Source organism: Epinephelus fuscoguttatus, linkage group LG6 (genome assembly GCF_011397635.1).
Source record: "Epinephelus fuscoguttatus linkage group LG6, E.fuscoguttatus.final_Chr_v1".
Lineage (NCBI taxonomy): Eukaryota > Metazoa > Chordata > Actinopteri > Perciformes > Serranidae > Epinephelus > Epinephelus fuscoguttatus.
Genome location: NC_064757.1, coordinates 43,877,369 through 43,902,066, shown reverse-complemented (window position 1 = coordinate 43,902,066; position 24,698 = coordinate 43,877,369). Strand labels below are relative to the sequence as shown.

Genomic DNA, 24,698 nt, shown 5'->3' with positions numbered 1-24,698 from the left:
GCACAGTGTTAACAATGTTACTGATACTATTCTTTCTCACACCTTCAACTCAAACCACCACAATATATCATTAATCATTACATTCATATCAGAAACATGCAGGAGACTAGTCCACTGATGGACCCTGATGAGGACTATAGGGTCAACCAGGAAAATTCTTTGTTGGAGGCAGTCCTACCAGATATCATCTAGACTTTGGATATTGTAAGTGTTTTCTTTTCCTGGTTTTAAAGACTGCATTACAGTGAAGTGATGTAAATTCCTGAATTCACCAGACTGTTCTGGCTGATCTGTTATTTGCCTTTACCTACTTAGTCTTTATATCAACATTACTGATGATTATTTATCAAAAATCTCATTAAAGTTTCTGGCTGGGTGACACATAATAAATCACGTTTTTTCCTCTATAGAAGTGGTTGCATTATTTGCCACTCCACGAGTACTGTTCATAGTTCAAGTTTCTGCAGAACTACTTCCCTAAAAGCAGGAGGAGCTGGAGAACCGTTCACAGCGGGAATAAATCAATAAATAAATCAATTAACCAAACATTTCTACATTCAACACTCTCTGCTATGTGAATCAACATGAAAAGTAATACAGAGAAGGCTGGTTACCTAGGTGATTGTCCATCTGGCAAAGCATTTTGGGAATATTCTCGTTCTTCTCGTCCTCCTCTCTGAGGACTGGCGCCATGTTCCAGATCATCACCTTGCCAGAATCCTCTCCTAAAAACAAATCCAATATTATAACCCAAACGCTCCTGACTTTTTGTTTAGCGACAGACTAATAAAGACATCTTGCTGTTTTAATTTGGAAATCCCTCATGATCTGTCATCTGAGGCTGCAGGAGAACACATTCAAAGCTGTTTTAACTATAAAAAAACACAGTCATTACCCAGAGTACAACATCAAGCACTGGTCGGGTGGTGCTGCTGATCTTACCTTGCCCACCAGTTGCAAATTTTGTCCCATCAGGGTGGATGTCAACTGAAAATATGGGTTTGCCTGTGAAACAAAACACATGCAACAACATTTAAAGATATCTGTCAAATCACAGTTTTGATAGATTTATAGTCAGACTAACTGATACTGCAGGCTGGTATCCCATAATAATTGAGAACACAATATTTCGACACAACAGGAACATAACAATGACCTCAGTGTTTATGTATTTATTTTTGTATTTTAAACCATGCCTTATTCTATGGTTGCAATAGTTTGAGATTTTCACAGTACGATGACCATCCCAGAAAATATCACGGTTCCATGGTATGACAAAATGTATAATTATTACCAGTGACAATGACCCTTAAAGAAATGAAAACAGAAGAGTATTTGGTTGAACAAATGCTCTATCATAACTGAAACCATTTCTTTTAATAGAAAGATGTGTAACCGTTTAGAGGAAAGGAGATGCACGTGTGCAGGTGAGGTTCTCTGTCCGGTTGCAATAAGGTTCAATACTGTAAAAACAATGTACACAGTATGGTAACCATCAATTCTCATACCTTAAAACCAGTATACTGCAGCAACCCGCAATTCGCACTGTTAGCCTGATGGAAAATTCTTCAACTTTACAGTAATTTTCCACAGCTAAGTCAGGGTGTGTCCATGATCTGAGACTGTTGCTCAGAAATTACTCTGATAATGTATTTACTCCCCAAACTCTCTTCTTATAAAGTACAGCTAAATTCAACATTAACAAAAAAAAAAAAAAAATCAAACCAGCTGTTACACCTATCTGCTGTATATTTGTCTAATACATCGCCATTTAATTGACTAAATGATCGATTCGTTATTTGTCATTTTTTAGATTATATATTTGGCCTTTTGACTCTATTTGATGGGACAGCTTCAGCGTAAAAGGCGAAGATAACATGCAGCAAAGGGTCACGGGTTGGAATCGAAAACGCGGCCCATGTGGCAAGGACACAGCCTTTAGCGCATAGGGTACCCGCATAACCAGGTGAACTACCGGGTTCCCCCGTTATTTGTAATTTGGTTATTATTATAAAAGCTATTTGCAGATTAACTCACAATTCTTGAAAGAAATACACAATTGCAGCCCTGACACATTGTTTTACTTCATTAATGGTTATATATTCACATTCATCATATCATGTCTGCGTTTATATATCTAAGGATCCCCTCATAAAACAAATATTTCACCACAAGGGGTTCATCCCTACAAGTTGAAATTAACAGACTTTTATTAAGCTACATAAAGGAGTAGGAAGACGCAAACTTCTTGTCTAGTTCTAACACTGTTTCTCGTCTTAACCATAAATACACAATCTATCTCAGTGACCAATTCTCCACCCCAGCATCCATACTCTCAGTTAAACCACTCTGCTTGTGCTCTTCACACAACAATATCGCCATTAGTGAGCTTTACATTCCCCCTACTCATTTCTGTGCCTTGCAAAAGCTATTTATTGCACATCTTTTTAAACTGTCTTTTAAATTTCTCCCTCTCGTCCATTTCACAAACGCACACCAAAACTGATAAACATGTAGATTAAAGGTTGGTGTGAGCACAGCACAGCACTGTTGCAGATAAGATTTTCCTCTCAAGTTATAACAAGGGGTGGGGGGAAAAACTGATTGCGATATTTTTGTGTGGCAATATTGTATCGTCACACAGTGCCAAGTATAGATTTTTTAACTCTAATATTGCAAATACAAATTAAACTTTAGGCAGCCTACTAGAATAATATAATCAATTTCTTTTTCAGTCCACTACATACATTTTGCTGCAAAAAAATCGTTGAGGTGATATGAACAGACTGAAAATTTACCTTATTAGATAAACAGATGTTGACAAATTTACAGCTGAAAAAAGGTCATAATTGGCAATACATTTGGTCGCAATACTCAGCATACTGCAACATATTTAAAATCGCAGTAATATTGTATTGTGACTCTCTCTCCAGGGACTTCTTGTATAAAGCCTGGAAGTTGATTGTTTCTTGCTTTTAACATTATTTGTGCTGTCTTAAATTCTACCGTATCCTTAAATGTCAATGCATGTGACTCTAAAAATAAAGTGTTGTTCTTAAAAAATGCGTAGTATCCTTCTGGCTCCTTTATGTAGTATGTAGGAGATGCACCTTTCGTCTCTACTGTAATCTTAACTCATGTCAGATAGTGACCGTTTGATGAAATATCTGGACATGTCACTTGTCCATTCGGTTTTCTGTTTTGATGTGATAGACATGTAGACATGTTTAGGATGCTTCACAGACTGCACTAATTGTGTTAAAGACACATCACTTGTCTCTAACGACAGTAATTGTTCGCTGCACCCTAAATTCAGGCCACGGTTAACTTTCCCAAACTGACAGCTTGGAGAGACACTTTTTTAGCTCCATGTCGAGCTTGTTTACTGTCACTGAAATGAGGCGTGTTTACTAAAATATCGTCAGAAACAAATAAGAAGTCACTTTAGGACAACAACTTCGACATGGGTCATTTGGCAGGTAACTTAAATTAGCTAGCGTGAGGGTATCAGGGCTAGCCGGGGGGGGGGGCTAACTAGCTAGCTAGCTAAGGTTAGCAAACATGAGCAGTTGATAGATTTGGAGCAGCGAGGAATGGTCCCGATAGTGACAAAGACACCAGATGTGTGTGTTCAAGTGTTGAATTGAGTCTGGTATGTGAGCAGCAGTGGAGTGACGGACAAGTCAAACAAGTGTCGACCACCACCATCATGCCTCTTTATCAATTCAGCCCCCTGCCGACAACAAAAGCCCAACTTGGTCCAACAGATTCCTGCACAAGCTTACCGTTGTGGCTCACCCAGCTCGGCTTCAGCAGCTTCATTTTTTTTTTAAATTTCCTCCTGTCTTATGTTCACCAAAAATCCATCCAGCGCTCAGTTCAGTCGGAGAACTAACGCTAACCCTCCGCCTTTTGTCTCAAACTCTGTCCGACACTTTGTTGTTTTTGTGATTCAACTCCATCTCTGCGACAGCATCCCCCCCGAGTCTCTCCAACTCAGACAGGCTGATGCCCCGGACGACAGGCGAGGTGACACCAGGCAGCTCAGAAGTGTTTCCGTTATTTTTGACCGCGGACCGGAAAGAGCGTGCAGGGCTGCTGTCAAAATAGTTCCGTGGGAGAGAAACTTGGTGGACTTTTTAAAGATATGTAAAAAGAAAATGGTCGGTATCAGATTTGCGTCATTTTTATGCTCCTCTTTTTTTGTTTGGCGTAATTGACCAAACTTGAGAGACAAAAAATCATCAAGGTTGTCACGTCAGTGTAAAATTTATTTGCTATGGCTCTTATTTTGAAAAGTCATATACGTTGAAATGCGCAAGCTCAGAATTTGAACTGTCAAGAAGAGCATGATGAGGTATCTGGTAGTAAAAAATAAATAATTATTGTAACTGTTATAATTATAACTTATAATTATTATTATTATTATTATCATTATTATTATTATTATTACTAGTATTATTATTATTATTATTATCATTATTACATAGTACCGTAAAACTTCAATTAGTAGCCCGGGCTGTTAGTTGCTTAAACCACTGACATCAACAGGCCTATATTTGGGACAGGCCTGTAATTCCTTTCACACATAACTGCTGCGCAGCAAAGATGGGAAATGTTATCAAATAGTTTATTTAAAACAGCTCGGCTTCAAATGACATCGGTTATGAACCATTCATTTGATGTAGCTCTGACAGAGCACATGGAGAGATAGAGAGTTATGGCACTGGTTTTACAGCACCTGAGGATAACTGCACCTGGCGTACTGACACACCACTTTATCCTGTTCAGACAATATTCATAACTTGGATTAATTCTTATAAGAAACTCTTTTGATTCTTTTCCTGTGAGGACCCTTATGGATCAAAGGAATATGAATATCTGACAGGGTAATCGAGGGATGGACACATAATTTGAGGAAGCCAACAACCTGGTTTTATAAATCCAAAAAACATCTATAAAAAAATGAACTGCTTGGCAACCAGACCAGGCGTCTAATGGAGACAGGTGCTTATTTGTCAGAATGTGTAGCCACAGCGGGCTAGTTAAAGGGACTGGGCGTTTAATCTAGACCAGGCCTTTATTTGAAGTTTTATGGTATCTTCCATATGGGAGGTGCAGCTCTGATTGTTAAAACAGCGCACAGAAAAACCAAGATGATTTCTGTGAGTTTTATTTTGTTTCCGCTGATTAAACAAAAAGGATCTTACTCTTGACGAAAAACGTACATCTCTGTAGGGATACAGTGGGATTAAAATCTTTTTTTCTATTTGTCTTTTTTTTTCGGTAACTGTTTTGAAACGTCCTACACAATAAAGTTTATTATTATATTAATATCTAGGGCTTTAAGAATAAATATTATGAACTATGATTGTCTGTTCATTAATTCTGATAATCTACTGTGGAAAGTGAGTAAAAAATTCCCACAGTCCTTCCAGTAATCTTGTCATACACTGATAATTACAATCTGAGCTTGTCTGTCAAAAACAAGCGCCATTAGTGGATGTAAATTGAGAGTGTGAACATGCCCTGAGTTCCTCTCACTTAATGCTGGACCAGTTTCAAACAATGTTGTTCCCGTTAGTCACTTACACACAAGAGCAAGGGAATGTATGACCCAGGTTGTACCAAATTACCCTTAACTTTGGATGTTTAAGTTTATTTCATGTGCCACACACCAGCTCTTGAGGATGTGTCTTTTTGGGGGCATTCCTGTAAATACAGACTGTATCTATGAACATGATTACAACTGGTCTCCATGAGTCCCCCGTTGCCACCAGGCCCAAGAAACTTTCCCTTTTCCCCCCTTATGGGTGGCCCCGACTGGAGGGGCACATTTTCTTTACCGCAAGTCATCAAGGATGGCACCTTAACATGTTTTGTCTAAAACATGCGGGTGCTTTTACTGCGTTTCTTTCTCTCTTTTTTTTTGAAAATATGGGGGATGAAGGTGAAGATGTGTGAATCATTACTGAAGACCAAGATGTTCAAAACAACACAGTGACTTTATTCACAGACACAGTTCAGTTTCATACACGGATGATGAACACAAACATCAAATTCATCGTGGGGAAACTGGGACAAAGAGTTTCATTTGATGGTGTTCAGACTGAACTCAGAGCAAACACCAAAAACAGACAGTTATGTATCGCCACAGAGAGCCGAATGAGTAAAAAAAGAGTTGGATGATCTGTTTTTCTTTGGAGACGTCACTTCTTCTTCTTCTTCTTCTTCTTCAGTATAAAATCAAAATGTCTCAACTGTTTACAAGTCAGATTTATTTAAAACATTTCCTCTACCAGAATTAAAGTTATAAAAACACTCCCATATTTTTTCTTTAAGAGAGTTTACAGTTGGCAGTTTTTCATTCTGTTGTTAATATATGCTTTAAAAAGTTTTGCGTCACAGACTCTGTTTAATCTCACTTCATTCACAGTAACGCTAACAGTCAGCACAGTTAGTCAGTGTAAACCCCAGTCACTTCATGATGCGTTCACTTCCCCCTCCCAAAAACAACACAAAACATTTGTACAATAAAGTTTCTGCAAAAATCTTTGTTTTTGTCGTCAGAGTTTAAAAATCAAGAACACCAGACATTATTCATACCAACTAAAGGAAGAAAATCATTGCGAACACCAGCATTGTTCCAAAAAGTCTCTGTATTTCCTACACTCTGCGTATACATTGTACCAGCTTTTGTGAAATGGAAAATAATGTGAAAAAACCCTAAATAATCCAGAGAAAATCTCATCTTTTTGACCAAATATATTCTCAGTGTAGAGTTTAAAATGCTAAAAGGGTGACGCGTGAGGATTAAGACAGATTTGAATCATTATTAGTAAAAGTGGAACATGGATGAACAGTGGAAAAGTAGATTATGTTGGACTTTTTTTTTATTTCCACAATAAAAACTCGAGGCCTTTGATATCTATTGATTTTACACAGCATCCTCTCTCTTTGACAGAAGTCCTTGATACTCAAATGAAAGATCTGGGATGAAGTATACCTTTAACGCCAATTATATAAACCCAGTTTTTTACCTTTCTGTAACACTGGTTATATCACAGATGTATAACGAGAACTGGCACACTAAGCCAAAAAAGTTCCACTTCCGGGGTTCAAAATTACACTAACCTTCTGCATCATTAGGTCCATAGAGAAGGCGTAATATAGACGTAAGCACTATTCAGACGGGATTAGTTTTACATGGGCACATGGGGTAATGTCACTTTACCACAGGACGTCGTTAATATTAATGGCCAATTCGCACGGGATAAGAAATATCAGTGAAACTACCACAAGTGGGAGGGGTAAATCCATTCACGCATCGTGGTCCCCTCCTGTCGTCATGTGTGTATGACGTTGCTTCCTGTGCGTACCACACTCAAACACACTTGAATCGTGTTCGTCGTAGGCCCACAGTACCTGAAGTTTCACACGGACTTGTCCGACTGTGAAGTGCAAAACTGAGTGCTTCTTCAAGAGCCTCTATGCTTGAAAATCCGCGAAAACCCACTTGTAAACAGGATATGAGGAAATATATACACACATATTTACTGCTGGTCTATTCGCACAGGATCAGTATCACCTGAGGTAATTGTCAGGGACCCTTTTACAGAAGGTAAAAGTCGTGGTGATCTTTACTGACATCGTGCGGTAATGATTACTGACATGGCACATTCGGACAGAACTAAAATCTCTGGTAATTATTACTTTACCCCACGTACCTATGTAAAACTAATCCTGTACGAATAGGGCTTTAGTCGGCTAACTTCATGTTTAGTCATCTGCTAGCTTAAAAGGGAGATAAAATGATTTAAGATTTTGGCTCTTCCAGACTTTTCAAATGTTATTAGACCGAATGTATCAAATTACGATTGTGAAACGAATCATCTCGCAGGGGTTGTGACGCTGAAGAAATGCGGCATCATGTGACGGACCCGCAAGTTGTAGCTACAAGGTTTAGCCACTATGTAAATTAGCCTCAAAGTCCAGGGTGCACTTCCTGGGGGGGCTGAGTAATCTGTCAAAGTGCCCATTGGAAGGAAATTGTAAGCCAGCATAAAGAACTGAGTGTCGCCTGAGAGGTGAATTACAGCAGTGAGACCTACAGGGGGCAGCCAGAGTACTGGAACTAGCAGCTCACTGATGGGCAAATTCAAGAATGTATTGTGGTCAGTGACAGCACCATGAATCGTGCACAGCTTGCAACCACTTTTTCCCCCAGTCTCAACATCCGATTCACAAAAGATATTGCACTCAAGATATTACAGCGCAAACACGCTCATGAGTGCAATTTGCCTTTCTTTGTTTCTGACTGCAATTATTCATTCATTCATTCATTCATTCATCTTCTAACCGCTTCATCCTCTTGAGGGTCGCGGGGGGGCTGGTGCCTATCCCAGCTGACATCGGGTGAGAGGCAGGGTTCACCCTGGACAGGTCACCAGACTATCACAGGGCTGACACATAGAGACAGACAACCATTCACGCTCACATTCACACCTACGGACAATTTAGAGTCACCAATTAACCTGCATGTCTTTGGACTGTGGGAGGAAGCCGGAGTACCTGGAGGAAACCCACGCTGACACGGGGAGAACATGCAAACTCCACACAGAAGGGCTCCCACACCCGGGATCAAACCAGCAACCCTCTTGCTGTGAGGCGAGAGTGCTAACCACCACACCACCGTGCCGCCCTGACTGCAATTATCCACATAGCAAAGTTTAAATGTTGCCTCCGCACCAAGATCACAGTCAGGAGATTAATGACAGAGACAAAAAGAAAACTGACATTTTCCCACGAGCTACAGGTCCTGAAAGATGAGGTGCAAACGTTCCTCAAAACTCCAGGAGGGGAATTAAATGTGACGGAGAGAAACAGTATTTGGGATTTAAAATCCTGGCCTGTCAGTTGTGTTGGTCTTATCAAACACACACCTTCAGACTGTAATAGACAACGGCATGATCACTGTAAAGTCTGGTGTTACAGAGCGCTTCAGTTCCCAACATCTCTCTGAAGATGGTAATAATTTCACTGTAACGGCACTGATCTTTGTGAATTGGACTGTTCTTGCACTGAGGCTCCTTCGCATAGAAATGGGACAATTTTGCGCCAAATATTAACTCATTTAAATCTCAAGCACTAGTTGCTGTTTGCAGTTCAGGGTGCAATGAGAACTACATGGTGTTTGTATGTCTTGTTTGTGCAGGTTTATCAGCTGCAAAACCCACGCAGTCCTTTTGTAAATTCACCCCTGAGTTAAATCTTATTTTATTTCACAGTGGTGGAGGAAGCTTTCAAATCCTTTCCTTAAGTAAAAATATTCTGTGACAAGTTGAAGCTGTGTACTGAAAATGTAACTTAAAGGAAAAGTCAGTAACAATAATCAAGTATTAAAGTAAAGGTACCCAATCCAGAAAAATCTTAAAATAAACCACCCAAAAAACGTATTAAAAAACGTTATAAAACAACTTAAATGTTTGTCAAAAAGTTGCCAATTCATTTTCTGTCAACTGGCTGATTGATTGTAATTGTTTCAGCTGTACATGTATTAACTGCTGAGTAGTTTAATCTGTAACAAGAGATGATATTTTATAAACTTTATTTATGCTTTCTGTGCAAAAATCATCATGTGTAAAGTAACTGATGCTTTCAGATAAATGTAGTTCAGTAAAAAGAATGATACGTCTGTCAGGTATGTAGAGGAGTACAAGTTTAAAATGGCAAGAAAAGAGCAGACTCAAGTACTCTGAATTTGTACATAAGTACAGTACTTGAGTAAATGTACTTAGCTAGTGTCGTATCCAGTCCAAATGTTAGTGAGCGAGACACTAAGCCGAATCTGCTCAGCACAACTTCATATTTAAAGGATTTGACCTGATGAAAACTGTAAGTAATGTCCTGACTGTCACACTCTGTAATGTTGAACAGTTTAGGTTAAACATCCTACAGAAACAGATGATTCTTACCCAGCTCCCAGTTCAGTCTGACCTCACTGGGATGAACAAAATAATAGAAACATGTCTCATTAAAAAGCAGTACAGTTCCACAGCACCATGAACTCCACCCTCACTGTTGAATCAACACCTCTGTCAAACAGCTTGAACACAAACTGAGCCCTCCTGAGGGGCGGATTTGTCACAGTGCTGCTGTGTTGCTTTAGTTTAACTGTTACCTGTCAAACAAATGATTCAAAGAAGTGCCAATCAGCTTCATAGCTTAATAGGCTTAATTAGGATTTTTAAAATGCCCACACAGTGTCTCGAACACCAGTCAGTTCAGAGATAAGAGGTCAGAGACTTTACAGTTTCTGAAATGTGTGATGTGTTTGGCAGGTGGGGGCAGGGGGGCCTCACGGACCTGATGTCCCTCTGAAAGTGGCTTCGATCTGCTCCAGTGTCTTTCCCTTTGTTTCTGGGATGAAGGCCATGGTGAAGATGACATTGGCGATGCACATACAGGCGAAGAGCCAGAAGGTTCCAGCGCTGGTTAGAAGAACCTGCAAGAGGACGCAGTTATATGGTGACGTTGGAAAGGCCACAGAGAAGGTTTCACGATACATTTAGCAAAACACATACAGAAGGCAACAGGACTGTACACGCAGGTAGAGCTGCAACTAAGGCCGATCATCCACCTCCACCATGATCCACCTCACCAGGATCTACAGCAATGACATCGGAAAGCCACCCACACTAGATAAGTGTGGTCGGATGGTGCCAAAGAGAGGGAAGATGATCAGAACCGAGGGGGTTGAACTACCAGGGGGCAGCATCGCAGATGTGCAGGACAGCTACAAATACCTTGGGGTCTAGCAGGCAAATGAGAACCATGAGGAGCCCGCAAGGAAGTCAGCCACAGCCAAATACCGACACAGAGTAAGGCAGGTCCTGAATAGTCAGCTGAATGGAAAGAACAAGGTCCGAGCCATCGACGTGTACGCCCTGCCAGTCATCAGATACCAGCTGGTGTAATAAGCTGCCAAAGGGGGAGACAGAGGCCACTGGTATCAAGGCAAGGATGCTTCTCATGATGCATGGAGGGTTTCATCTCAAGTCCAGCACCCTGGGACTGTGCACCAAGGGGGGCCAAGGACTGGTGAGCATCAGAACCACTGTCCTGGAATACATCAGGAAGATGGCCCCTGCAGACGAGCTGCTAAGTGAATACCTCAGGTGGCAGAAAGGCAGCAGGGTGAGAGGGCGATTTTATTTTATTTTTAAATAGCAGGGGCAGCAGTAGTTCAGTCCAAAGGGGGCTTGGCTTGGGAACTGGAGGGTCGCTGGCTCAAGCCTCCCTACGGACCACATGTGGGGCGTGGTCTGGAAGCTGGAGAGGTGCTAGTTCGCCTCTTGGGCACTGCCGAGGTGCCCTAAGAGGGCACTAAACCCCCCAGCTCTCTCCATTTAATGCAAGTATAGGTCCTGTTTGTGCGTGAGTGTATTTTGGGTCTGTGTGTGTACACAGAAGGAAAAAAACCAAATCATTACCCACACCTGATCTGGCCTCAAATAAAAAAAGGTCCCAAAATCTATTTTTTAACCACCAAAACCCTTCAAATAGTGTTCTGTTGAGCACTCACCATCATGTCCTTGAAGTTTTTGGTGACGATGAACGCCATGGTCCAGTTGGTGAGGACGCACACAGCGCTGGCGACCCCCCTCACTTTAGAGGGGAAAATCTCCGACATGACCAGCCATGGGATCGGACCCCAGCCCAGAGCAAAACCTGAACACAGCAAACATTGTTAATGTGGCGTTTTCTCCTCTTTACTTAGTCATTAGAGACAAAACATGTCACATTAAACACAAGACATGTTGTTAAAACAATGCTACAAAGAGCGCAAAACAGACACACATGAAGGGGGGAACTGTGAGAGACAGCTATAACTGAAAGCTGATAGGTCGAATGAGTGGACAAAGGGATTCAGACAGAGGAAGAGCAGAGGGATGAAGACTGCTGGAGCTAAGTATCTCTAACTGTCTGTGACGCAGTGATCCGACCTGTGATGAAGACGGCCATGCTGGCGAGAGCCAGCCAGGCCAGGTCAGCGTGGGGTTCTTCTCCAGCCGTGCTCTGCAGGTCCAGCACCAACAGGCTCAGCGAGGTGGTGCTGTGAACTTTGGTCATCAGGTAGAAATAAACCCCGAATGCTGTGGTGCTGATCGCCATGGCAACACCTTGATTATTGATGGGAAAACAAAGAAATTCTGTCATAACCTCGTCATCGTGTCTGATGGTAATGAGAGCGTGAACTGATTAAACGATTTCATTCCAAAACCCAATCAGTTTTTTGTATTCCATGTCTCTGTAAGGGAGTCTCATGAAAGCTGGGGTAGGTAGTTTTTTATTTCTCTCGCTGGATCAGCAAACTTTCTCTTGCTGCCATTTTAGGAGCTGTACACATGACGCTTTTTCTCCATTCTCATATTCATTGTTTTCAATGTAGACATGCGGCAGGCGCGCTCAAACACCAGAGCGACGAAGTTGCGGCATGCATGCGTTCTGTAGCACCTATTTTTCAGAGCGTGACAGCTGTTCATATTTTGAATCGCAGCAGCGCGCACTGCTTGTCATGTGACGCGGAATAACCAATTGCGGCCGACAGATATCTTTCCCTTCTCCCGAAAATATCAGTCTGTGATAAAAACGGTGGAGAAGTTGATCATGTTAGTGCAGAGCTACCCAGAGCTTTACACCTGTCTCACAGACGATAAGCCTACACACTTATAAACAGCTCCTGGAAGAAGATCAGCTCTGCACTCAGGATTTCAGGTAGATAGGCTATGGTACCGTGCTTGTTGAGCTTTAGGGCTGCAACTTATTTTCAATGTCGACTAATCTGTCGATTATTTCTTCGATTAGTCGACTAATCATTTCATCGAAAAATGTGTTAAAATGTGTTAAAATGTTGAAAAATGTCGGTCTGTCTCTCCCAAACTCCAAAATTATGTCATCTAATGTCTTGCTTCGTACTCATGCCACTCACGTTTTAGTTCACCGTCATGGGAGAGTGTGTAAAGCTGCCAATATCTGAACGTAAGAAGCTGCAATAAGAGTATTTTGGGTACTTTATAGTACTTTTCTATGAAAAATGACTCCAACAGATTAGTTGACTACTAAAATAGTCACCGATTATTTTAATAGTCGATTAGTCGACTAATCTTTGCAGCTCTACTGAGCTTTAGATGCAACCTGCCACAGCGCTCTTGAAAGATGGCGCAATAAAGGCACACAAGTAGCGCCCAGCGCCCAACCTTGTGTTTTCCAGCCAGTTAAAGACGCAGCATGTGTACAGCCCCATACAGGTTAGATCTGACACTGCTGCTGGCTACCAGCCCGCTGTGACACCCAGCGCTGGGAGGTTTGCACTGGCTGATTCAACCCACTACAGCCACCAACCAAAGGTCGGGCTCGGAGCTGCAGCCCGCTCTCCTCCCAGTGAAGCAGTCCACAGCGGTGGGGAGCGAGGTGAAGGGACCTCTGCAGCTAATTCTGGTCTCATTTATGGTCCGATGAACAGAGATAGAGAGAGGGGGGCTGAGCAACTCTACACGCAATAAGATTAAATAAATCAATGTATGGGACATACTGGGTCACTGTATGAAGCGCCTGCATGCCCTTGGTCGTCTGGTGGGAGGGGCTCAGGACAGAGAGGGGAGAGCTGCAGGAGAAGGCTGTTTTTTCTAATTCTGACTATTTTTTTTTGCTTTCTCAAATGTCTGCCTACCCCAGCTTTGAAAGGGACGCTGCGGTTCATTGTGAGTAACTTAAAAAGACAACCTCCCAGGGCGCCCCCCAGAGAGATATCCTTTTGAAACTAGAAAATAAAGTTTGTTTAAAAATATTAAAACAGATGAAAATACCTGAGATGATGAGAAGAACTTTTCTCCCAGCTTTGTCCATGATCAGTGCTGCCACTCCCGTAAAGACGACCTGAATCAGACCCACGATCACTGAAGCCAGGTCACTCTCCTAAAAACAACAGCAAGACGTTTACATCCTTTCAACAAGACACAGTTATGTTCTTACTGAAAATATACAGAGGTGTTGCAGCTTTCTGATGTGGTCATAAAAATTCACAAAAATTCTGTGAATGATTTCTAGTCAAAATTTAGCTGAAAAAATAGTTTGAGATTGTATTTGAACTCAGACAAAGTTTTTTTTTCATGGAGTAAGTACTTTTTTTAAAAGTTAAATTATTAACTAGAACAGGTAGTTGTGTGGTACATTTTTTCAGCGTATGCTGAAAACCTTTATCATTGTTTAAAGACCAGTGTGGAGATACTTTAAGAAAAGGCCAATTATGATTTCAATTATCATATTTTTTTTTCTTAGCTCCTGGTTATAAATCCAGATTTTCACCTTAAATTGCATCAAAGTATTTTAGCTGCATCAGAGGACATTAACAAGAGCAGCACTTGCAGATAGACATGAGAGGACAGAAGTTGAAGAGTCATGTGTAATTGTTACTGAGTGCAAAGTTAATTTCTCCTGAATAAATAATAAACTTAAAAACTCTTCACCTTAAAATGCGCCTGTTCAAATATGTTCTCAGCGTAGAACATGATGGCATTGATCCCTGTCATCTGCTGAAAGATCATCAGCATGATGCCGATCACCAGAGGCTTGTAGATACCGGGGTCCTTCAGGTCGGACATCTGGAAACTGGAGCCCTGAGAGGACACACGGAGAGCAAGAACAAGTCTCAGGAGGAGAAACTGGTGGAGTTGTGGAGTGAACAAGAGTCTGGATTTAATCCTGTGTGTGTCTGATCCATCAATTAGCACTTATTTAAACTAGAAATAAGCTAAGCTTGAACAGTTCACCTCTCATTCCCCTGTCGCCTCCCTCTAAAATAATGCAGTTAACCAAGGAATTGTTAAAATGTCATATTTTTTAAATGAAGTTTGGTGTAGTATTTTCCACCAGGAGCAGGATGGGAAATAATCTCAAAAGGAATCTAGTTGTAGACTTGCATATAGTGACCCTGCATGATGAGCAGTCTCTGTATAATCTAGTTCTGAGTATTCAAAAGTATTTTCAAAATAATCTCAAAGTCTTCTAGTGTAGGGTGAGCATAGATACGGTCAGTGAGACATTTCATTGTCTGGGACTGCAGACTGTTTGTCTCCTGGTCCTAAACAGTCAGTGAGCAATGAGGAGGACGGTGCTGCTGAGGTCATACAATCATTTCATTTGCTGATTTGAGGCTTCAGTTCCTGCAGCATCTCCTGTGGTGACTTCACACAGTGCATCACTCTGTTCCTTGTTTCTCACATTCTCACTGGCTCAAACTGTCCACCACATCACAGCCAAGCCAGCCGACCACAGACCCACCTGCTCTTCACAGGCATCCTCGATGCGGGCGCACTCCCACTCGACAGGGGCGTCTGGCCCTCGCAGGAAGCGCAGCGCCTCCTCAGCCTCCCGCCTCTTGCCCTGGGACAGCAGGTACCTGGGCGTCTCTGGCATGAAGCACATGCAGACCATCAGCAGCGTGGGCGGGATGGAGCTGCAGATGGCCAGCCAGCGCCAGTCCAGGTAGAGACCTGCAGGACGAGTTCACACAGCTCAGGATGAGAAGCTGGAGCCGGACAATGACTTAAACAGTTATATGATTATCGATTAATTTTCTGTCAGTTGACTGATCTATTAACAGACAGATTAGCCTCTCGTCAGTCTATCAATTAATCCACCGAATCCATATTAACATGGTATGGAGTCAAAACAACAAACAAAAATATGGTTAAAACAACAGCAGCCAGCAGAAATTAAAGGGACAGTTCACTGCAAAATCAAAGGTACATATTTTCCCTGACGTGTAGTGTTATTTTTCAATCTAGATTTTTTGGTGTGAGTTGCCGAGTGTTGGGTATATCAACCACAGAGATGTCTGCCTTCTCTCCCAATATAATGGAACTAGATGGCACTCAGTTTGCAAGATGAATCCTTTTGAAAAAAATAAAATGTAATTTCACACCATGACATCAGCTACCTTTGCTCTTTTGGCTCCATTTTCAAAAATGAAACGCAAGAAGGTTTGAGTTTTTGTTTCTCCCCCAGCTGTGCTTGAAACATGCCAGGTCCTGCACTGTGCATGACAGACTGAAGGCTGCAGGACACAGTGGAGCCTTGTCAGGTCCAGCTGTCCTCACGAACGTCCTCCTGTACTGCATCTAAAAATACATTCCTCTGCTGATCTGATTGTTCCGCTGCATTTTCTACAATGATCACGGTGTTCAACTGGTGCTGAGCGGCAGCTGGTTTGTGACAAAGTATTATATAAATCAAGTATTCCTTTGCAGAACATGAGTACATGGACATGTTTACAGTTATTCCATCTGGTGATTCATTTAGAAATATAAATATTTATCATAATAGATTCAAATGTGCCAAAAAATGTAGACTCCTTAACTGTTAATTCAGTAAGCTGATGCCTTTTTCATTTGTCCTTCGCATGACATCAGTTTAACAAATCACTAAAAAGTTTTATATCATTAAAGGGCCATTTAACCAAAATGACATAACAACGTATTCCTTCAATGTCTCCTAACACGAGACGTCATGTGACACGCCAGCGTCTGTTGGGTACACGTGAATGGCATGCAGCTAACAAGATTAGGGCGATGGCAGTGAGGCTGTTGTGGAACAGGCAGCTGATCACATCTGAGGACGATCACATCACATGATGGCCAGGTTTTGGTCATCTCTACTTCATAACCTTTGATCCAGAGGTTTGAAACAGAACAGGAACCTCAGAAAAACTCACTATAAACTAAACCGTGTTGTCACGGGGGGTTGACATGAGCGATAGAGAGAATGAAAAACAGAAAAAGAAAAAATATGACATATTTTTAGATAAGAGGGCAGACTTGTAGCTCTGTGTTACGTATAGGGTCATAATGTTGGATGCTGTAAAGTTACATCATGGAAAACCTTCAATGATTTACAGCTCATAAACTTCTGTGAGTTTGAGTGGCCTTACGGGACTTCTTTCTTATCTTTACTTAAACATTCAGTGAGTTTCAGAATCAGACTTTACATAAGGAGATTTAAAGGGACAGTTTGGAGCTTTTGAAGTGGTGTTGTATAAGGATCTAATCCATAGTCAGAGCATTACATACAGTGGATGACAGTCAGCACGCCCCCAGTTTGGAGAAGAGACAGGAGTACAACCCTCACAGCCACCAGACTCCATTTAGAAATACAGTAATTTAGCATCATTGAGCACAGGAGCTGCTGGTCTGCTGTCACCTTGATCGGTTAGTTTGTTTGTGTTATTGTGTCACATTAGTGACTCCGAACTCCCTTTAAGAATGCCATACGCACATAAAGCTGAACTTACGTACCTGCGAGATAGACTCCCATGATGCCTAGCACCACCATGAGTTGCACACAAGAGCCTAACATCCCGCGGACCCGCTCGTGTGCCATCTCGGAGATATACAGCTGTGTGAAAAGAGACAGAGAGAGAATTACACAGAGGACAACATCAGAGATACTGAAAGCAAACAACCAACTCTCAGTGATATTTTAGGCCGTTTAGGCAACACTAAAATCCATAGAAACCTAATCATTAATGAGCCCAGACACCTGGGACTTTCCCCAGAAAAAGACACCAACAACAACAATGGCATCTGTAAACTGTAAGACGATAGACAAACTTATCAATTAAAATGCTGTTTACTTTCCTGATTGATTCATTGTTGATTATTTGTTCAAATTCCATTTACAATGACATAAAATATAAAAGCACATCTGAAGCTCACATCTGAGATGCTAAAACCAGAGAATGTTTGGCATCTTTGGCTTTAAGAGTCACTTACCAACTCACAAAGTGTATTCTAGAGATTAAAGGGACAGTTCAGAGTTTTTGAAGAGGAGTTGTATGTGGTGCTTTTCCATAGTCAGTGTACAACAAACAGTAGATGTCAGTTTGGAGAAGGAAGTTTGGAGTTGGAAGGTAAGCATGTAGTCCCACTTAAAAAAAAAAAAAAAAACAATATTCATTTAAGTGTATATTTAAGTGTTTTCACTGCTTTACTTTAATGTCAGACAGTGATTTCCAACTGGAAAATGAAGCTGTTATATCGCTCTGTTCAAAGCCAGACTCCACTGAGGAAAAACACTAGGGCTGCAACGATTAGTCGACTAATCGATGACTAATCAGTGACTATTTTAGTAGTCGACTAGTCGTTTGAGATATTTGAGATTTCATTATTGTGCGACTTTAGTGTTTGAAAGAGTTAGTTTAGATTCACCAAAGACACACAACAGCACAAACGCACTAACTGAGTGAAGCAGTAGACCAGCAGCTCCTGTGATCACTGAGCTAAAATTACTGTTTTTCTCAGTGGAGTCTGGCTTTGACAAGAGCATAGATGACGAACTTAATCTGTTGATGGCTTCTCCTTTAAAACGGGCTGTCTGACATTAATTAAAGCAGTGAAAATAATTTCAATGTACTGTAGTGTGCTCTTAAACTGATATTGATTTGTTTTTGTGGGACTTTTATAGGTGGCTAAAACACGTTTTGTTGCTGACCCCTCTACAGCAGCTGCTTCTTCAAACTGGGGGCGTGCTGACTGACAAAAGATAAGTGCCCCATACAACACCACTTCTAAACATCCAAACTATCCCTTTAACAACTAATTGAATAATTTATCAAGAGATTTTTATAAATATGACACTTCTAAAACTCAAAGTTGTGCCAATAATCCTGTGAAAACACCACAAATATAAAAGTGGAGGGTTGTGATTAGTGACCAGACTGCCTGTCAGCTGGGGTTTCACAGTGATCAGACCAAGGAAGCAAATGGCTGACTTCAACCGATTGGTCAAAGTAATCTGATTTTTAATGTGCATGGATTTGTAGCGAGGCTGCTGGCAACACAGGAAGTCACTACATGAACATCGACACAGGAAAGCAGGAGGACAAGAATAAAAGAAGCGATGCCACGTCAGCTTCTTACCGGGACAACCAGTGACGTGACCCCACTGGCGATGCCGGTGAGCACTCTGCCGATGTAAAGCATCCACCTGTTCTGCGCTGCGATGATGATGGTGAAGCCGAAGACGAATGGCAGCGAGCAGAACATCAGACTGAGCTTCCTGCCGATCTTCTCCACCATCCAACCGCCCAACAGGCCGCCGAGTGCTGCTCCTATCGTCACTATGGACTGAGAAACAAAAACAACACAAAGACTTTTATTCACATGTGACCCTGTTTTTGACCAATTTTAATACAGCATGTTGGGGTGAAGTACGAAACAGGAAGGTAAATTATTACTAGTTTTAATTTATAGCAAGTTTGCACACAAATGACCAAACGAAGCTACAACTAAAGATCTGTGATTGGATGTTTCTTATTGCAATGCATCCTGGGAGTCTCAGTTGTCTTCTCTTTTCCAGTTGTTAGGTCCACAGACTTTTAAATCAAATAATCAAAGATTTTCAAACACAGCTGTTCATCTTTTGAACCGATGATTCAACCGTCGCTCACCTAGCACTGGCTGTGTCTGCGCCTATTTCAGTGATACTCCACTTGAGGCCAACGGGCCAAATCTGGTCCACAGAATGTTGCCGGTTGTCCCTCTGACCCTTTGTTAATTCAGTATAAAAATGAACTGATTTACACTGGAATGTTTTTGCACTTTTATTGTAAATAAGGTGCCAGAGTGTATAAAAAAAAGCATTTAACTGCTAGGGGAGGATCCCTCTGACCTCACGACAGAGATCTGGGCTAATTATTTATATATTAATTACTGATGTTTATTTGTTACCTGGCCCTCTGGCCTCCTGTCATTTTGCAAAAGTTGCGGGCAAAACATAAAAAGTTGTTTGGAAAAATGTCATTTGAACTCTGTTTTTAGCCTCACCGTAGCCTGTAGCTCTAACTGCTTCTGTGTACACCGAGCTCACGTGTGTGCGCTTGCGCGAGACCGTGAGACATGGGCACCACCCACCTTCATGTGTGTTCACGTGCTTTTGCTGGTCTCGCATGCAAGTGCGCACACATGAGTGTGGTGCCCAGAGAGGCAGTCAGAGCTACAGGCTACAATGAGGCTAAAAACAGAGTTCAAATGACGTTTTTCCAAACAACTTTTTATGTCGGGGCTTCAGGACACTTGGATCACTACGGACGAGCAGTATGGAGATATTTTGTGGTTTCAATTCTGTGTTTTTGGACGTTTGAATCTGGGGCGCCGTCAGCCTCCATTAGGTGGAGTTGTGTTGCTACCTCCTCTCCCCTTGGATCTCTGCAAGTGATGTGAGGACTCTAAAACTTCACCTGAGCCTCCCTCGGCACATGGGTGAGTAGATAATGGCTGAATTTTCATGTTTGGGTGCACTATCCCTTTAAGACGCATGTTTTTCTTTACAATCATAAACATCTCTGTCTTGTCGCTTTCAATCTATTTCTCCTCTCATCAGTGATGTGAGACGCAGAGCTTCACAGCTACTCACTGAAAGCAAACATGAAAACAAACCACACGTGCACTCGGCACTTAACACCCTCTCATGTCATGCCAGAGTCGGTGCAGCCACTGGCTTCTTCTCCATATCAGCAGGTGGGCATGCTAGCTACTGACATGGTCATAATAATCATCTTCTCTTGGTTTAAATAACCTGGGTAAGTGTAATCCATACTTAGCTTCAAACATGTTTAGCTTCACATATAAGTTACCAAATCAAATCTTTTATTTTGATTGCATTTGACATCTGCTATTAGAAGAGCTTTTTTCCTGTGTTTCTTTACACTGTGACCAGATTTACAACCCACGTGAATCCAGCGAGGTGTGTTCAGACATGTGACCACTCAAAACTGCTGATAAGTCAGAAACACATCATCTAAAAGCTGTTTTGTTTGAGGCATGTGATATTGCATCATCATCATCATCATACCCCAAACCACGAGGCCTGTTCACTGTCCAGCTGCAGATTAGGGTTAGCGATCCTGGTGAGTTCGGGAATGGCCGGAGAGCTGTACCCCAGCACGAAGCCGAAGCTCATGGGACCCAGAACAGACGCAAACGTCGCCAGGTACAACTTCCCATTTTTCACTTTACTGCGAGGAGAAAATGGAACACAGCAGAGTGCAAAGGTCAAAGGTTAGTGTGTCAAACGTGATCAAAGGACAGTTGAGCTGCTTACATAAGTGCACTTTCAAATGTCTGAGTTAAATAAGAGAACTCTATAAACCCAGAGGAGAAATCTGCACTTGGTTTGTCATGTGAGTTTTAAGAATTAAAATAATGCGATCTATACTCTTTTTTATTATGTTCTTTTCACCTTGCATGATATGATCAACAGCAGCTGCGTGTTTTTTAATGTTTGTTAATGGTTAACAGTGAAGTAAAGTTTTAGCAAAGTAACACTGACTTTTAATAAAAATGTGAAATACTAAGAATTATGAAAACATAGTTTCATCCATATTTTTTAGTGAAGAAGAGTGAAGAAGTTCAAAACCAATTACAAAAAAGTTGTGACGCTGTGTAAAACATAAATAAAAAGAGAATGCAATGATCTGCGAATGTCTTTAGACGAGGTATGTCATGTTCAAACAAAGAAACGTAATTGTTTTTTGTAAATATACACTCATTCTGAATTTGATTCCTGTTCAGACGGAGGCAACAAAAGACTGAGGGAGTTGATGGATGCTCCAAAAAACAAACAAACCCTGGAACTTTCCACACGTAAACAGGTTGATTGGTAACACATGACAGCATCATGAATGGTATGAAAGGAGCATCCTCGAAAGGCTCAGCTGGATTACTGTAACTCTCTGTTATCAGGTAGCTCTAGTAAGTCCTTAAAAACTCTCCAGCTAATTCAGAATGCAGCAGCACATGTACTAACAGGAACTCATATCTCTCCTGTTTTAGCTTCTCTGCACTGGCTCCCTGTAAAATCCAGAATTGAATTTAAAATCCTACTGTTAACTTATAAAGCTCTAAATGGTCAAGCTCCGTCATATCTTAGAGAGCTCATAGTGCCATATTATCCCACCAGAACTCTGCGCTCTGAGAACGCAGGGTTACTCGTGGTCCCTAAAGTCTCCAAAAGTAGATCAGGAGCCAGAGCCTTCAGCTATCAGGCTCCTCTCCTGTGGAATCATCTTCCTGTTACGGTCTGGGAGGCAGACACCGTCTCCACATTTAAGACTAGACTTAAGACTTTCCTCTTTGATAAAGCTTATAGTTAGGGCTGGCTCAGGCTTGCCCTGTACCAGCCCCTAGTTAGGCTGACTTAGGCCTAGTCTGCTGGAGGACCCCCTATAATACACTGGGCACCTTCTCTCCTTCTCTCTCTCTCTCTCTCTCTCTCTCTGATTGATTGATTGATTGATTGATTGGTTGATTGATTAACAAGCAAGGATGGTCATGTTGACATAAGCTGCGTGAGCAAATAGTCAAACAGTTTAAGAACAATGTTTCTCAACTCACAGTCGCATTATAGATTTCTTCATCTATGATGCATAATATCATCAAAAGATTCAGAGAATTTGGAGGAATCTTTGCACAGAAGAGGCACTTTTGACAACCAGTATTGAATGCCTGTGACCTTTGACCCTTCAGGTGGCCTGGCATGTAAAACTGGCATGACTGTATAAAGGATATTACTACATGGGCTCAGGAACACTGTCAGTAAACACAGTTCATCACGGGAAACACCCAAAAACACCACCGACTTCTCTGAGCCGAGCTCATCTGAGACGGACTCACACAAAGCGGTCTGACGTGTCCATCATGGACATCGTGTCCTCTGGGCTACAGAGGCAAAGGACCATCCAGACTGTTACCAGCTCAAAGTTCAAACGCCGGCATCTGTGATGGTCCAGAGGTGTGTCAGTGCCCATGGCATCATGGGTCACTTCAGCTCTGTGAAGGCTCCATGAACACTGAAAGGTACATACAGGTTTCAGAGCAACATATGCTGCCATCCAGACGAGGTCTTTTTCCGGGACGTCCCTGCTTATTCCGGCGAGACCACATTCTACTTCCAGCCAAGCCACATTCTGCACGTGCTCCAGCAGCGTGCTCCACAATAACAGGGCGCCGGTACCAGACTGACCTGCCTGCAGCTCAGACCTGTCTCCCACTGAACATGTGTGGCACATTATGAAGCACAAAATGCAACAATGGAGACGCCGGACTGTTGAGCAGCTGAAGTCGTATATCAAGCAAGAATGGGAAAGAATTTCACTTTCATAACTTCAACAGTTTGTGTCCTCAGTTCCCAGACGCAGAAAAGGTGATGTCACATGGTGGTAAACATGCTCCTGTCCCATGTTGGGACGTGTTGCAAGCATCAAATTCAGAATGAGTGAATCCTTATAAAGAACAATAGAGTTATCAGTTTGAACATTAAATATCTTGTCTTTGTGCTGTATTCAGCTGAATATGGGTTGAGGTTGTACACAAAAGCATTTAGAGTGTGTGACTAATCAGTTCAAGGACAGTACTGGTGTGTTGGCAAGTTTTATCTTTGTAACTACAAACTGCAGGACATGGGCTCCCATCCCTTCCTGTCGGGCTTGGAAGAAATAACAGCAAAAGCCTGTTGGTCTGATTAATTATCTGACTAGAAGAAAATTAACTTACAACGACGAACTGCTGGTTGAACAAAACAAGCTATCTGAAGTGCTTGTGAAGGATATTTATCACATGATGTGACATTTTATTGGCTGAACAATCTTCTAACTGCTGCACAGTGAAGCAGCTGTATTGTGCAGGTTTATTACCAAAATGATATTGGAACTTTGCCAAACAAGAACACAGTTTTACATAGATTAGGTAAATAGGCCAGGTGTCAATTGATTACTACACTGATCAGGAACAAATGGAAACTGAATGACAATGAGAACTGAAATGCACCAGCATTAGTTGCCTAACAGTCACATGTGATATAAAGTGTGTCATTTCAATGGGCTGAGACATGCTAACATCTACACTGGTCTTTGTGTTGACAGTGTGTGCTGGCTGCAGCTCCACTGAGCTCGTCACCGTGTGTCTGTGTTTGTCAGCTGACCTCAGGTAAGCATCCTGCTCGGACAGGAGTCCAGTCGGATCCTCATCTCCATCCTCCGCATCCAGCAGCCTTCTCCTCTCGTTCTGGATGTCCATACTGACAGCAGTAATGTTTCCAGGTGGCTTCTCCTTCTCCCTTCACATGGATCACAGCTCAGGAGAAACTGGCAGCCGAGCAGCGACACGAGGGCGGAGAGAAGAAACGGGACCGTGTCACAGACAGCTGCGAGTAAACATCGGACATTTCAGTTGTTAAAACCAGAGAGCCTTACTCATCGTCGAAACTGCCAGCGAAGGTTTCTGCTTCCTCCACCGGCGGCCAACTTGCTTTGTCAACATTTGGGTCAGCTGATTATCACTTGTGCCTGCTATTTCCTGTTTTCAAATTAAAAGTCTCAGTGGAGCTGCTGACGCGCACTTTTAATCGTCAAACCTCCTTTATGGGAACTAGAAAGATAAGGTCACTGACAAACTGAAGCATTGAGAATTAGCCACAGGTAGCTAACATAAATACCTGTGTAGTTGAAAAGCAGTCAGCACCATAACTTTAAGCGCTAATATTTTATTGACTCATTTATTCATTTATTTATTTATGGCATATGCCATGTCTACACCATGGCTACAACACTATTAACAACTGTAAATACTAATTATTATTACACG

The 24,698-nt window shown here is 41.9% G+C and overlaps 2 protein-coding genes across 3 annotated transcripts in view; both read right to left on the bottom strand.

The window, feature by feature from the left end:
• LOC125890775 (protein HIRA) overlaps positions 1 to 4,033 on the bottom strand; it is a 29,872-nt gene extending 25,839 nt beyond the window's left edge. The window contains exons 1-3 of the mRNA XM_049579575.1: positions 3,786 to 4,033; positions 943 to 1,005; positions 615 to 725 (exon numbers count right to left, since the gene is read on the bottom strand). Of these exons, the coding sequence (XP_049435532.1) occupies positions 615 to 725; positions 943 to 1,005; positions 3,786 to 3,822 (211 nt within the window). The 5' untranslated portion in view covers positions 3,823 to 4,033. The remainder of the gene's footprint in view (positions 1 to 614; positions 726 to 942; positions 1,006 to 3,785) is intronic.
• Positions 4,034 to 5,986: 1,953 nt separating this feature from the next.
• On the bottom strand, positions 5,987 to 24,407 carry slc2a8 (solute carrier family 2 member 8). 2 transcript variants are annotated; one of them, XM_049579594.1, is made up of 11 exons: positions 24,308 to 24,403; positions 24,037 to 24,199; positions 20,911 to 21,073; positions 18,978 to 19,184; positions 17,355 to 17,454; positions 15,343 to 15,554; positions 14,529 to 14,678; positions 13,869 to 13,977; positions 12,006 to 12,182; positions 11,585 to 11,730; positions 5,987 to 10,504 (listed from the first exon to the last, which is right to left on the bottom strand). In XM_049579594.1, the coding sequence occupies exons 2-11, from the start codon at positions 24,129 to 24,131 to the stop codon at positions 10,358 to 10,360; spliced, it is 1,506 nt and encodes a 501-aa protein (XP_049435551.1). In that variant the 5' UTR covers positions 24,132 to 24,199; positions 24,308 to 24,403; the 3' UTR covers positions 5,987 to 10,357. The 2 variants fall into 2 exon arrangements, with proteins under 2 accessions (XP_049435551.1, XP_049435550.1); XM_049579593.1 differs by having other exon boundaries at positions 24,037 to 24,407.
• Between the last annotated feature and the right edge of the window lie 291 nt (positions 24,408 to 24,698).

Coding starts and splice junctions, on each gene's coding strand:
- slc2a8 (XM_049579593.1), bottom strand. CDS start 24,131: ATGGACATCCAGAACGAGAGGAGAAGGCTGCTGGATGCGGAGGATGGA. Junction 17,455..18,977: donor TCACGTCACTGGTTGTCCCG/GTAAGAAGCTGA, acceptor CTTTTCACACAG/CTGTATATCTCCGAGATGGC. Junction 11,731..12,005: donor CATGGCCGTCTTCATCACAG/GTCGGATCACTG, acceptor TGCTGTGTTCAG/GTTTTGCTCTGGGCTGGGGT.